Here is an 11,709-nt window from a genome sequence, read left to right as displayed (position 1 = left end):
AAGGTAAGGGCTGTGACAAGTACACAAGGCTTTCACGCTTGGGGACTTTCCTTTCGTTCCTGCAGCACAGAGAACTGCACTGTGAATTTCAGTCAAAGCCCTCCTGCAGGTTCTGTGAGTTTAGGCAAACTGCTTCCTCTGCCAATGTCTCGGGTGGGATAAATATTCTTTTTCTTATACCACTGGCCACTGGTAGCTGGATGGTTGAAGTTTTCTGTGGGCAAGGCGGCATGTTGCTGTGGGTTGAATGGTGCTGCTTCTGCAGAGCTTAGTAGGAGCGTGAGATTCCTTGAGTAACAAAACTCAGTGCAGCTGCCCGAGAGTCCTAGACTGTAACAAAAGCAGGTATGCTTAGATGTATATGATTTCTAAAGCTATTACTGCATCTTTATATGCCTGAAAAAAATCTCATTCGCTCTTTTCTTTGTGACTGAAGCTGCACAGCTCTCTGCTTTTTCTGTAGGACTGCATGGAGCTCGCTAATGATCTGCTCTCATCCGATTCCCACTCGCTCTAATTGCAGGCGTTGCTACACCAGGTTGCAAACTTTGTGGTGCTTCAGCTGACGTGGTATTTCTGATCTGTTCTTTCTGTCCTGTCTTGGTCTGTTGTTGGGAATACAAAGGAAGCCTAGCTTTTTGTTTGTAATACAACACTGATCTATGCTTGTGATGTACAGAAAGTCTTGGGCAAAAATCTTGATGAGCACAGAAAGTCTCTAAATATGGGACACCTTCGGAAACACACAGTGTAACAGGGCCTGTATCATCTTTCTTATCTCTCCCTTCTAGCCTGGGAAACAGGATGATTCTTTAAAGATGATATTTGTTTCAGATTATATCCTTAGCTCGCTCTCATTTCTATGGTGTCTGAAGGACGAAGAGGAGAAATTACAGATAACCTACAGATCCTCATCCACCCACTAAGCGTTACAGCACTCTGCCCAGGTAGAGCAGCCTGACAGCGACAGCGCAGCTGAAGACCTGGCTATAGAGTGTCCGTACAAAGCAGTTCCCCTGCCCTAGCCCATTGCACAGGGGAGAGCAGCTGCCGCTGCTGCCGACCGTGTCCTCTCCCCCTCCAGTTACACCTCTGCAGGGCTTGCAGCAGCGCACTGGCACAGCACGGTGACTAGCCACGCTGCGGAGCCACGGAGGGCTCGGATGCTCTGGCAGAGAAGAGAAAAGCTGGGACATCCCACTGCTATGGACCTCCGCCACACATTTGTAGAAAATTACTTTGTGGAACTTAAAAACTGGGTTTGGAGCTATAGAAATGGATCAAAGACACACCTGATGGAGTGCCTGTAGGCCAGGCAGTACTTTGACTACCTGGAGCTCCTTATTCCCTGCTTATCTCTGCTTTCAGCTAAGTGGTGCTCGTCTTTTCATTCTCCTCTCTCCAGCTGTAATGATTTTCTGTGTCCCGTCCTCAAGCCTTTCTGTTTCTTCTCTGTGCTTTCTCTGAGAAAGGATGGGTGCTGAATTTCCTATTTATTCAGAAACTCTGCAAATCTCAGTTTATTCCTCTTCTTAACTGAAATCAAAAGCATTTTGCTGTCACATCCACTAAGAATTGAAACAACTTTTCACATAAAATTACATAGCGGTATTTCGTATCACAGTGACTTTTTCTTCTGATGTGTTTTTGAGGGAGTTCAGTTTATTTGTGCAGGGTCCACGTGTGCAAATAAAGAAAATGCCTCCCTGTGGACTTTTCACAGGTGTCTGTCTCCAGTCAGTTATCAGCCCTTCTGAAAGCCAACCCATTTAATACATGCAGAGCTAATGTGTGATGCTCCACGTTACAAGCGAGACCAACACAGACAGGCAGGATTTTGCGTGATTGTGTGGTTTGATCCAACATAGCAATTCCTATTTCCCTCTCAGATAAAGGATGGGTAGCAATTAAGGAATGAGGAGAAGTGACTTATCTGTATTGATTGCAGAAATTAGTGACAGAAAGACACTGATAATTCTGGTGGGTTTTTAGGTTTTCTCTTTTGTGCATAGACTTCCCCCTTCCCAGCTGGTAGCAGCAGCGTGCTACAGTAGGATGTGATGCAAGGACTGGAAATTGATGCTTCTTTTCTTGACTCAGTTACTCCAGTTCAAAGCTTTGATTCCTTTGACTATTAGAAAGGCCAAGATCAGCCACCCTAAAGCACAGCCCACATGTTTGTTTATCTCATGTGTTAGCAAAGCAGCCTGGGAAACGCTGAGCCAGATGGTAATGATGGGATCTTAGCAAGGCTGTTTGAATTCCGGCAATTGCTGCTGCTGTTTTTTGGGTTTTTTCTTCCTAAATCAGCATCCTTTTATCTTCCTCATTTCACGTTTGTTTTCTGCGTGTCTTGGATTTGATGCCAGGGATTGAAAATGAGGGTTGATTCATATATCAATATTAAACTGCATAATCACCTCAATCATTATTTGACTTCATCTGGAGCATTCACAATGTTTCAGGAACTTTGAGTGAAAGAAAACTTTGTTGCGTATACGAACGTTTGACTGATCTATTGACAACCAGAATTTCTGATTTAGGTTACATCCCCTGTGTCTGGCTTTTCACAGTAAATAATCCTCTTACCATAGCTTTTCAACATTTTTTTTTTTCAATGCTCGTAATTTATTTGTTTTTCCATTCAACGAGAAAATAACATGACAACACAATCTGTGGCAATAATCTGAGGGGGTATTACATTCTCCAGCAACAGTAGACCTGCTGTAACTTTAATGTATTACCAGTAATTTCTGCTTCCTCTGGCGGGGCTTAGAGAAACATAAGGTGCTTTAATAACAAACAGGGATCCACCCACAACTCTGATTTATGTTTATGACTCAGCAAAGAATGTAAACTGAGACTAGGGCACAGAGTGTTTCTATAAGTAGTTATAAATCAACCACTCGCCAGGGCGGGAAGACTACGAGCAGCCTTCCCCGTGTGAGGAAGAGAGCGTTTGGGGGTTGCAGATGGCAAGGTCTGGTATCAGGGGGGTCAGTCGAGATTCATCACAGGGAGATTCGTAGTGTTTTCATGAGTGCTCACATAGATGTTGACCCAGTGCCAGGCTGTTTGTGTTATTGTCTATCTGAACTGTCCCTAGTCAAGCATGTCAAGTCCATTTGATGGAAGAAAAGGCATCACCAACAGGCCATCTGGATGGTGGGACAAGCAACTCTGGAAAATAAAGCTGCAGATCCGAATTGGTAACGTTTGATGCTTGTACTCGATTTGGTGTGCTGCTTACATCTTTCCTTGACTCCAGGCAAGCCCCTGGCCCGTCTGTGCCGCAGGCTGCCCATCCAGCCGCGCTGGGTAGGGGCGATGCCCGGCTCATGGGACCCCACGGCGCTCGCCAGGCTGATCGTATCCCATGGGTGCTCCGAGCCAGAGCACGGCATCCATTTGCCAGCTGCTGCTCGTGAATTTCCAGCTGAAGGGTGCACAGTGTTTTCAGTGCCACTCTGATTGACGGGTTTATCTTCCAGTCCATTTACTTACTTAATTATCCCACAGTGAGCAAGAAGTCATTTCTTATAAATATGGTAATAAGCCGATCAGGATGACAACAGAAGCACATTCTCGTACAGTTTGTGGGAAAAGCAGACTTTTCCCAGTTTCTGTTCGCATCAGGCTTCCCCCATCAGCAGTCAGTAAATTAAGAAACAGGATCTGGTGACCTTAAAACATTGATCCCCAGATGTTTGGCATCAGTCAGGACCTGCTTGGAGCTGTCCTTATCTTTGGTGTCATCCCTTGTTCCACAACTTTGCTTTCTAGTGCACACTGGAATAGGATGAAGCTCATGTTTTCTTTAACTTCTCTGACTGGCTTCTGGGATGTCAAAACTTTTCATTTGAAAACTCCAGCTGCCGTGTAAAAGAGAGGAGCCATAGACACTTCAGACCTGGCTCATTGATAGGGGGAGATGTTTTCTGCCTGATGCCAAACATTGCTGAAGCTATTTTTGTAAAGGAAATTCTACCAAAAATTATTTGTCAACTACAGTTTGTAAATGCTGATTTTCAGTGGTGTAAACAATACCTGCCAGGTTTAAAAGATTGAAGCAAGTGTCTGATGCTAAAATCAACCACGTAAGCATGCAGGGAAATGACCGCAAAGAGGCTGAAGACCCCCTGGATTACCTCAGTAGAAATTTTCTGAATAAGGATGACTGAAGGGCTAAGGGCTTGTTTGCTTGTCCAGAATCCCTGTGTGGGCTGCAACCCGCTTTAAAAACCATGATGGGGGTGCAATGGGGTGCAGAGCTGCTCCTGCCCCTCTGCAACAGCTCCACATGCCAGCATGCATCCCCGAGCTGTGCCGCCCTCCTGCCTGGCTGATCCTGCGAGCGCGTGTGTGCGCGTACAGCACACGTACGATTCCCTCACCGTGTCTATCAGTGTCATTTTCGTGTGGGTGGCACCAGTGACTGTGCATATGTTCGCTGGGTGTAGGTGCACGGAGGGCTATCTGCACACATGCCTCCCGGTACGTCAGTGCTGTGAATGGAGGGAGCTGTCTCACCCCTTTTCCTTTTTGATCACTACCAAATTTTCCTCGTTTTGAATTTCTGGAGTCTGTCCTCCCGGCACCTGTGCTATGATCATCCCTTGAGAGGTACATTATCCAAAATAACAAAATTGAGGTGAACGAGGCAGGGAAAGAAACGCATGTGACTCCATTAGCATTCATTTATGCCAAGGCTCTGCGAAACCCATATGAGAGTCTGTGTTGTTTGGAGTTTATTTAAATTAATCACTGTAATTACATCTTGCTTTTTACCAAAAGCCTCCTATAGAGATTGTCCAGCTAGAAAATAAAAGGAATTTCAGAAATAGTAGTATTTCAATAGCTCTTTAAAGACATTCAGGAGCATCGTGTAAAACACAGTGGGCACTGGGGGAAATAATTCTGCTGGGAGGTCGGACGGATGCCGAGTTCTGTTGATTTCCTCATTTTTCAGGGCTGGAGGCTTCTGCATGTGAATGAGTCCTTTGTTTTTCCAAGGCTTCTGGTACAGAAATATATCTGTTGCAACAACCGCTTATTTCCTATCCTGGAAACAAAAGCTCTGATGGTGAAGGCAGACCGTTCTGCTCGTGTGGACAACTCCACATCATGCAAAGCAGAGCAAAGAGGAAGGTGGCAGACAGCCGCCTCGGAGACAAGATTCTCTGGTGTGCAAAACCTTGGAGCAGAAATGGGTGAGAACAAAGGTCATCGCCCAGTACATCAAGGTCAGCTCCAGGCAGAACACAACGCGAACAGTGGCTCTGATGTATTCATTTTCTTATTCCTCTGTCTGGCAAAGATCTTAAGTGAACCAGCTACACTCTTAATATGGTATTTCTTACCTTAAATTAGGCGGCCTTTTTTTTTTTTTTTTTTTTTTTAGGACATGTCTTTACCTAATTCTTTACATTCAGTTGGCAGGGATTAATCTCAAGACACGGTTGGGTATTTGCTATTAACCACCAGATGCCTGCTTGTCCCACCTATGTCTTAAGAACATTTTGATACAAAATACAGGTCTTCAAAACTCCACTCCCTGGTATTTTCAGTTTCCCCTGATCAAGATGGTACTGTGCAATATACTTATATGCTATATTGAATTATTTTCTTGGGTTTCTGAAATCTGAAAGGAGGAATAAGCTCTTTAAATTGTTCTTAGGAACCCAGGTAATTCAATTGGGCTTTTCTCTCAGAAGACCAGTGGATTGATCTGTGTTTCTGTTGTGACCACTTTTGTGATATTGAAGAGTTTCATCAGTTTCCCAAGACTTAATCTGGTGTTTAGCCAAAGGTTCAGAAGCTATATTGTTTTGATATTGGTTTAAAGAACCTGCAGAACAGCTAGAGTTAATTCCTAATATCCTTGTGCTAAAAAAGTCTGAATAAAATGCTGTAATCTATAGGGAAAAAGGAAATTAATATCTTCTTAAAACAATGATCTTATTATTACTTATCTTGTTAAATTGTGGTGAGGTTCTCCTTGTTAAGCCACCTGCACTTTGAGAGGTTTATAGACAAAAGCAGCATTATTAATTAATGTGACTCTGCAAGCTTTCTGTGAGCTATTACAATATTTTATTGTTATGGCTACTATTTTTATTATCAGATAGGCTGTTTGGGAGTTTTGAAAATGTGCTAGCATCTTTCCATTGCACTGGTTATCCTTCAGTGCCTTTCTTCAGATTATAAATGCAGCTGTTTCTATTAAATTCTAGATGGAAAGCAAGAGCCCATAAAACCTATCAGCAGGTTATTTTAGCCTCAGATCACTATTGCTTAAATTATACAAGGAGTGAAATGGAAGTCTGATGAAGGTGCAACCTATCAACAGCAGATGCAAATTTGTTGTGCTTGAATACGACTTTGGGCTGCCAGTCACCCAGGCAGTGAGGCAGCATAGGAGCATCCTTTGGCCACCTGTACCTGACTCCTGAGTGCTAGAACAATTGCTCTACTGAACCTGACGTCTCTGGCACCAAGAGTCATTTCCCTGGTCGAGGTGGTTTGGGGAAAAAAGGAATCCATCCTAGAAGGATGTTTTATTGCTTGCCATAAGGAAGCTGCAAGTCTTCTGGGCTTTGTTTTTTGCATTGTGACTCTACATACTGTCCTTGTAAGAGTCCACAAAGTTGCAGGCATCAGTGCAACTCGTCACTGATGCAAGGTGTTAAGAGTATAGTGCTGAGACCCTATACCTACTCTGATATTTACGTAGGTGTTTAAGCATTTTGTCATCCCAGAAATCACAGTGAAATTCATAAAACTGGCTAGGAAGAGGCTAAAGATCCCAAACTCTTACTTGCAGAGATGAAATTCTGCAAGGATCGTGGTCCATTCTCGTTTACCCATAGCCCCATGAGAGATGATTTTCCAGTCGTCATGTTTAGCTGTGGAAATAGTGCATGACCACATATGATGCTGCTTTAACCAAGGACTCTGTCGCAGCTGGCAAGAAGGGCTGTATGGAGTAATAAAACTGTTGTAAATCTCTTTCAGAGGAAATAGAGGATCTGCCAACAAAAAGATGCTACAACCTTTGTTTTCAAGACTATTCTGTCCATAAAAGGCTTGAGGATGTACAAAGCAGTGTTGCCCCTGCACCATAAAGTTATGTCACACCTGGGCCCTGTGGCCAACAGGGAATGTCTCCGTGCTGCTGCAGATTTTGTAGGATTTGGTCACATCCCATTTCAATTATCCCACTCTGCAGAGTTCCCATTTATCCAACTGTTCCTTATGCAGGAGCAATTCCCAACCTTGGAACATTGGTCACTGCTCTTCAACGCTCTTCCAGTTTAACCACATGATTTTGGAGATGGGGAGTGGGGACCAGGGCAAGGCACCCTACATCAAACCAAGACACGGGGCATCCGAGTCCTATTTCTAATTCTGCCCTAACCATCCTTTTTCCTTTCTGTTTCCTTTCTGCTGTTTACCCCTTGTGTATATGAAGGCTGCAGCTGGTAAGGCAGAATCTCTGTGCTTGGTCATGAGTATTCGAGTTCTGGCACAAGAGGCATCAAGTTTGGTTTGGGACTTTGTGTGTTTCAGAGGGAAATGGGTGAATCGTCTCTCCTTTCTGAGATAGTTATGGCTCTGTGTTCACAGCATTTCTTCCTCAAATATTTCTAAATCTCAGGTTGTGCCTAGGAGCTGTTTTTTATTGTTGTTACTTTTATTGATTTTTGTTCTCCTCCTTTTGTTTTTGAGCAAAGCTCCTGATGGTCAAATAGCTTCAACCTCACTAGAACCACCACATAACAGCTCCTATAATGATCCAGGCTAAAACAGCCCCCTAATTTCAGAAGCCTGCCCTATCGGGTGGTGCTGGTGAGCACAGATTCCTCCAAGCACAGGGATGAAAAGTCTCACAGGTTAACGGTGGGCAGGAAAAGTCAATGAGGAAAGTGATGGGGCCGGGAGTGGTGGTGGAGTGTCCTTTTTTCATCCTTTGGGATCTCCTGCCTGTTGCTCCAAAATCCTTCCTTCCAAGACACGTTTGCAGGGTGCGACCCTCATTTGTTACCCTAATGAGCCAGGCTGTAGAGACTGATCTGCTCAACTCCTGGACCCAGGGGTGAGAGCCCAGGTGGGGAAGGATAGATCAGAGGCAAAGGAGCTTAAGCCCTTTCTCTAGAGGAGTTTGCCACCTACTGATTTGCAGGTTCCTCCTAGCTCCTGCCCAGAGAAGTTGAGGGGGAAAGCCAGGAATTTAGGGGTAGGTGGGAATTGCCCTTAGAGACCCCAGCTGGGACCCCGGGGGACCATAACCGGGGGGCGAGGTGGGATGCAGTACCCAGCTGTTGAGCTCCAACTGGGAGAAGGGAAATGAGCTGAGTGGAAGCGCCCGGGTGTGTGTGTGTGTGTGTGTGTGTGTGTGGTGTGTGGCGGGGGAGGGATGTGGATGAGGAGCGGGCTCTCTCTTTCTCACGGGGCTCAGTTAATCCTGCTGCCAGGCGGTGTTAAGCAGCAGTCTCGGCGCTGGATTCCGAGCAAGGGAGACGCGCAACCCTGAAGGCGCAGCAGAGGGGAGGCGAGAGAGGCAGCTAAAGAGAGCAGAGCGGGGGAAAAATCAAATCTATGCTTGGAACTGGGCTTCTTTTTCGCCAATGCAAAAGGGAATATGCAGCACATTTTTGCCTTCTTCTGCACCAGTTTCCTAGGGGCGGTGTTAGGGGCCAATTTCCCCAACAATATCCAGATAGGTGAGTGCAGAGCTCGGGGCTGGTTGGGAGTGATGCTCCCCATCAAGTGGGTAGGGATGGAGGGGGGGTGCTGGGGGAAAACTGACCCGTTCATTTACTTGCAAAAGCAAAATATGTGTGTGTGTATGTACGTGTGAGAGAGGGCAATGGGGTGAACCGCGAGGGCTGGATTTGTGCGTTGGTACCAGATTTGCAAGAACAGAGATGTATCAATTTGGCTTTGGGGGAGGGGAAGATTTGGAATAAATGCCTGCACACACACCAACACAGGAAGAAAAGTGCCTCTGAAATGGAGGAAGCACGAAAAAAATATCTGTTTCTTGCTCCGAGAAATGCCTGGGTTGCCATTGTGCGTTGCTGCATTTGCAAAATGAGGGGTTGCATTATACATTTTTGTGAGGATGCTCTCATCTGTAGGTAACTGGGACGAGAGGTAACAAACAGACGCGCTCTGTTGTTGTTGCTAAAGAATAAGGCCAGAGCTATCGGAGGAAGATTTTGCATTGAAGTCTCTTCATTTCATGCTACTTGCTTCCCCTGCACACCAGCAGTGCCTGTTTGATTCCTTTCTCCCTTCCTGTAACTTCTCAGTGTTCCTCTTCTTCCCTCCCCCCCTCCCTCCCCAGGTTTATTATTACTCTCCCATTGATCTTTATTGATGATGGTTTGTAGCCTAGCCCCGAATTCTCTTCCCTTGCATGCCGGTTTCCTTTCCCGCCTCCCTTCTCTTTACAATGCCAATCAATTGCTAATCCACCAAGTTCAGGCAACTCCTGCCTGAGTCCAGCTGCACAATCGGTGCTTTTATTGCTGTTGATGCTGCATCCCTCTCTCCCTCCCTTCCTGTCTCCCCTTTACCCCAAATTTGTTCAACATCCCAGATTTTTTCCCGTTCAACGAACATATTATAGCTTAACTGAGCTACTAGCAGCTTGTTCCTCTGACACCCAAGATTAGGCTAGGGGGTGGGAATAACGGGGGAGGCGGGGGTGGGGGGGTGGATATTCATGCACAAACAGCCCTTTTCCACACAAAGAGATACCATCTATGCTAAAGATGTGCAAAATGCCGATAGCAGGTCCTTGCATATTTGTTTCTTTCCCAAGCCATCTGCCCTGGAGGGTGGGCATTGATACTTTCTGCTGCTTTATTTTAATTCTACCTTGTTGCTAAGTGCTTTGTTTCCCCACTTGTAAAACGTCAATAGCGGTGCTCCCTTTAAATACATATAGATTACGAGACAGTCTGAATTAATAGCATCGTTCTGGAAGCTGTGAAGGGATCTGCCGCTAGCCAAGTTTCCTGCTGGGGGAGCAGCAGGAAACTTTTCCTAGGGCTGGGTTACCGCAGCACTTTGTTCCCGGTCCATGGGAGGAGCAAGTCTCTGAGCTTGAGTCCAGCCTGGTCCCAGTTCCTATCCTGTTTATGTCATCCTGTGGTTCTGGGCTTCTCGGTGCTTCTGCTCAGATAGATCCTTTTGAGGACCAACTTTTGATTTCCTTCCCTCTTTGAGGCTGGCCACTGTCACCTGTTAAATGTAGGAGTTTTCCATGCAGCAAACTTGCAGTAGCAGCAGTCGTTTGGCCATGGGTCCCACATCCCTCTGGCTTTCGCAGCCCTGTCCCCATCCACCCAGTGTTGCGCCTGTGGGGCTGGGCTCAGCCAGTCTGACCTGCGCGTGGGGGAACCACTGCACCCCTCCTGGAGCAGGTGCCTGCTCTTAGCAGGGTTTAAACCAAGCCTAATTACAAGTGAGGGGAGGAGGAAGACAGGCTCTCATTCCCCCCTTATAAAGGGAACATTGACTGCGCTTCCAGTTCTCTTCCCTGAAGTTGTGGGGGTGAGGAGGTTGAGCCAAACCCCACGGTTCATCCTGAGCAGGCTGCTGGGCCCAGGGATGCATCAGGGCTCCTGTATGTGATCCAGGCATTACATAAGGCATGGGCTGGGAAGGCTTTCTGCTCCCAGCCTGTCTGCAGCGGGCACAAACCCAGCGGTCCCGTGTGCTGGAGGGCTCCTGGGGCACTTCCCGGGCTGGTGAGCCATAGCCTCTGCTCGCAGGAATATTTTGGACTGAGGAGGTTGCTAATACAGGTGCATATAAGACTTTTCTTCTTGTTCTGTTTCTCTCCCCAGGGGGGTTATTTCCTAATCAACAATCCCAGGAACATGCGGCTTTTAGGTTTGCACTGTCTCAGCTCACGGAACCCCCTAAGCTCCTTCCCCAGATCGACATTGTGAACATTAGTGACAGCTTTGAAATGACATACACCTGTAAGTAGTGGCATTTGCCATGCTTTCTCTTACTTTAGTTTCTTTATTCATGATTGGGTTTTTGTGCCTGAAATATGGGACATCTTGTTCCCGATGTGCAACTCATCTTTAGGGTCCATGCAAGAAAACCCCCCACACATGGGCAAAGGATTTCTGAATCACTTTGGTTTGTGCTAAAACATACGGGTGAGGTAGTGCTGCAGTTATTCAGCATTTCTCTTTCCGTGCTTCCAAAGTGGTATAAAACCCCCGACAATTCCTTTCTTCTTGTTTCTTTAACCTACGCCTGACTCATTATGTTGAGGTTTCGTTCCCGTATTTCCTAGACCTGTGATGTACAACGAAGACACCCCTTTTCACCCACGGGGTGCACAGAAGTCTCTGTTTAGTGTGAACAACTTCTTCTGCAGCCCCAGTTTAGCTGTCTGTCCTCCTGATTTAAGAAAGACCTAGCAGAAAACAACAGCAGAGGCCAGACCCACTGTAAGGGGCATACCTAATAATGACAGAGAGGGAAGAGAATTTCAAGAACTTGCAAAATCATTGGCTCTAAAAACAAGTATTAAAGACTGAATTTGCATCACAGAGTCAATACTAGGATGTATCTGCACCCTGCTGAAGCACAGTACATTAGCTGTGCTGTTCCTGTTAGATGATATAGTTGAGGAAAGAACAAACTGGCTTGCCAGGTAAAGCCAAGATGAGCAGTGAC

The 11,709-nt window shown here is 46.0% G+C and overlaps 1 protein-coding gene across 2 annotated transcripts in view; it reads left to right on the top strand.

Moving 5' to 3' along the window:
* The first annotated feature begins 8,476 nt into the window (after window positions 1-8,476).
* GRIA1 (glutamate ionotropic receptor AMPA type subunit 1) overlaps window positions 8,477-11,709 on the top strand; it is a 125,538-nt gene continuing 122,305 nt past the window's right edge. For both annotated transcript variants that reach the window (XM_056350118.1, XM_056350120.1), the window contains exons 1-2: window positions 8,477-8,723; window positions 10,860-10,997. In XM_056350118.1, coding sequence (XP_056206093.1) covers window positions 8,642-8,723; window positions 10,860-10,997 — 220 coding nt within the window. In that variant the 5' untranslated portion in view covers window positions 8,477-8,641. The remainder of the gene's footprint in view (window positions 8,724-10,859; window positions 10,998-11,709) is intronic.

Source organism: Falco biarmicus, chromosome 8 (assembly GCF_023638135.1).
Source record: "Falco biarmicus isolate bFalBia1 chromosome 8, bFalBia1.pri, whole genome shotgun sequence".
Classification (NCBI taxonomy): domain Eukaryota; kingdom Metazoa; phylum Chordata; class Aves; order Falconiformes; family Falconidae; genus Falco; species Falco biarmicus.
Note: the sequence above shows the minus strand (reverse complement) of the source record. Positions and strands in the feature narration are given on the sequence as shown.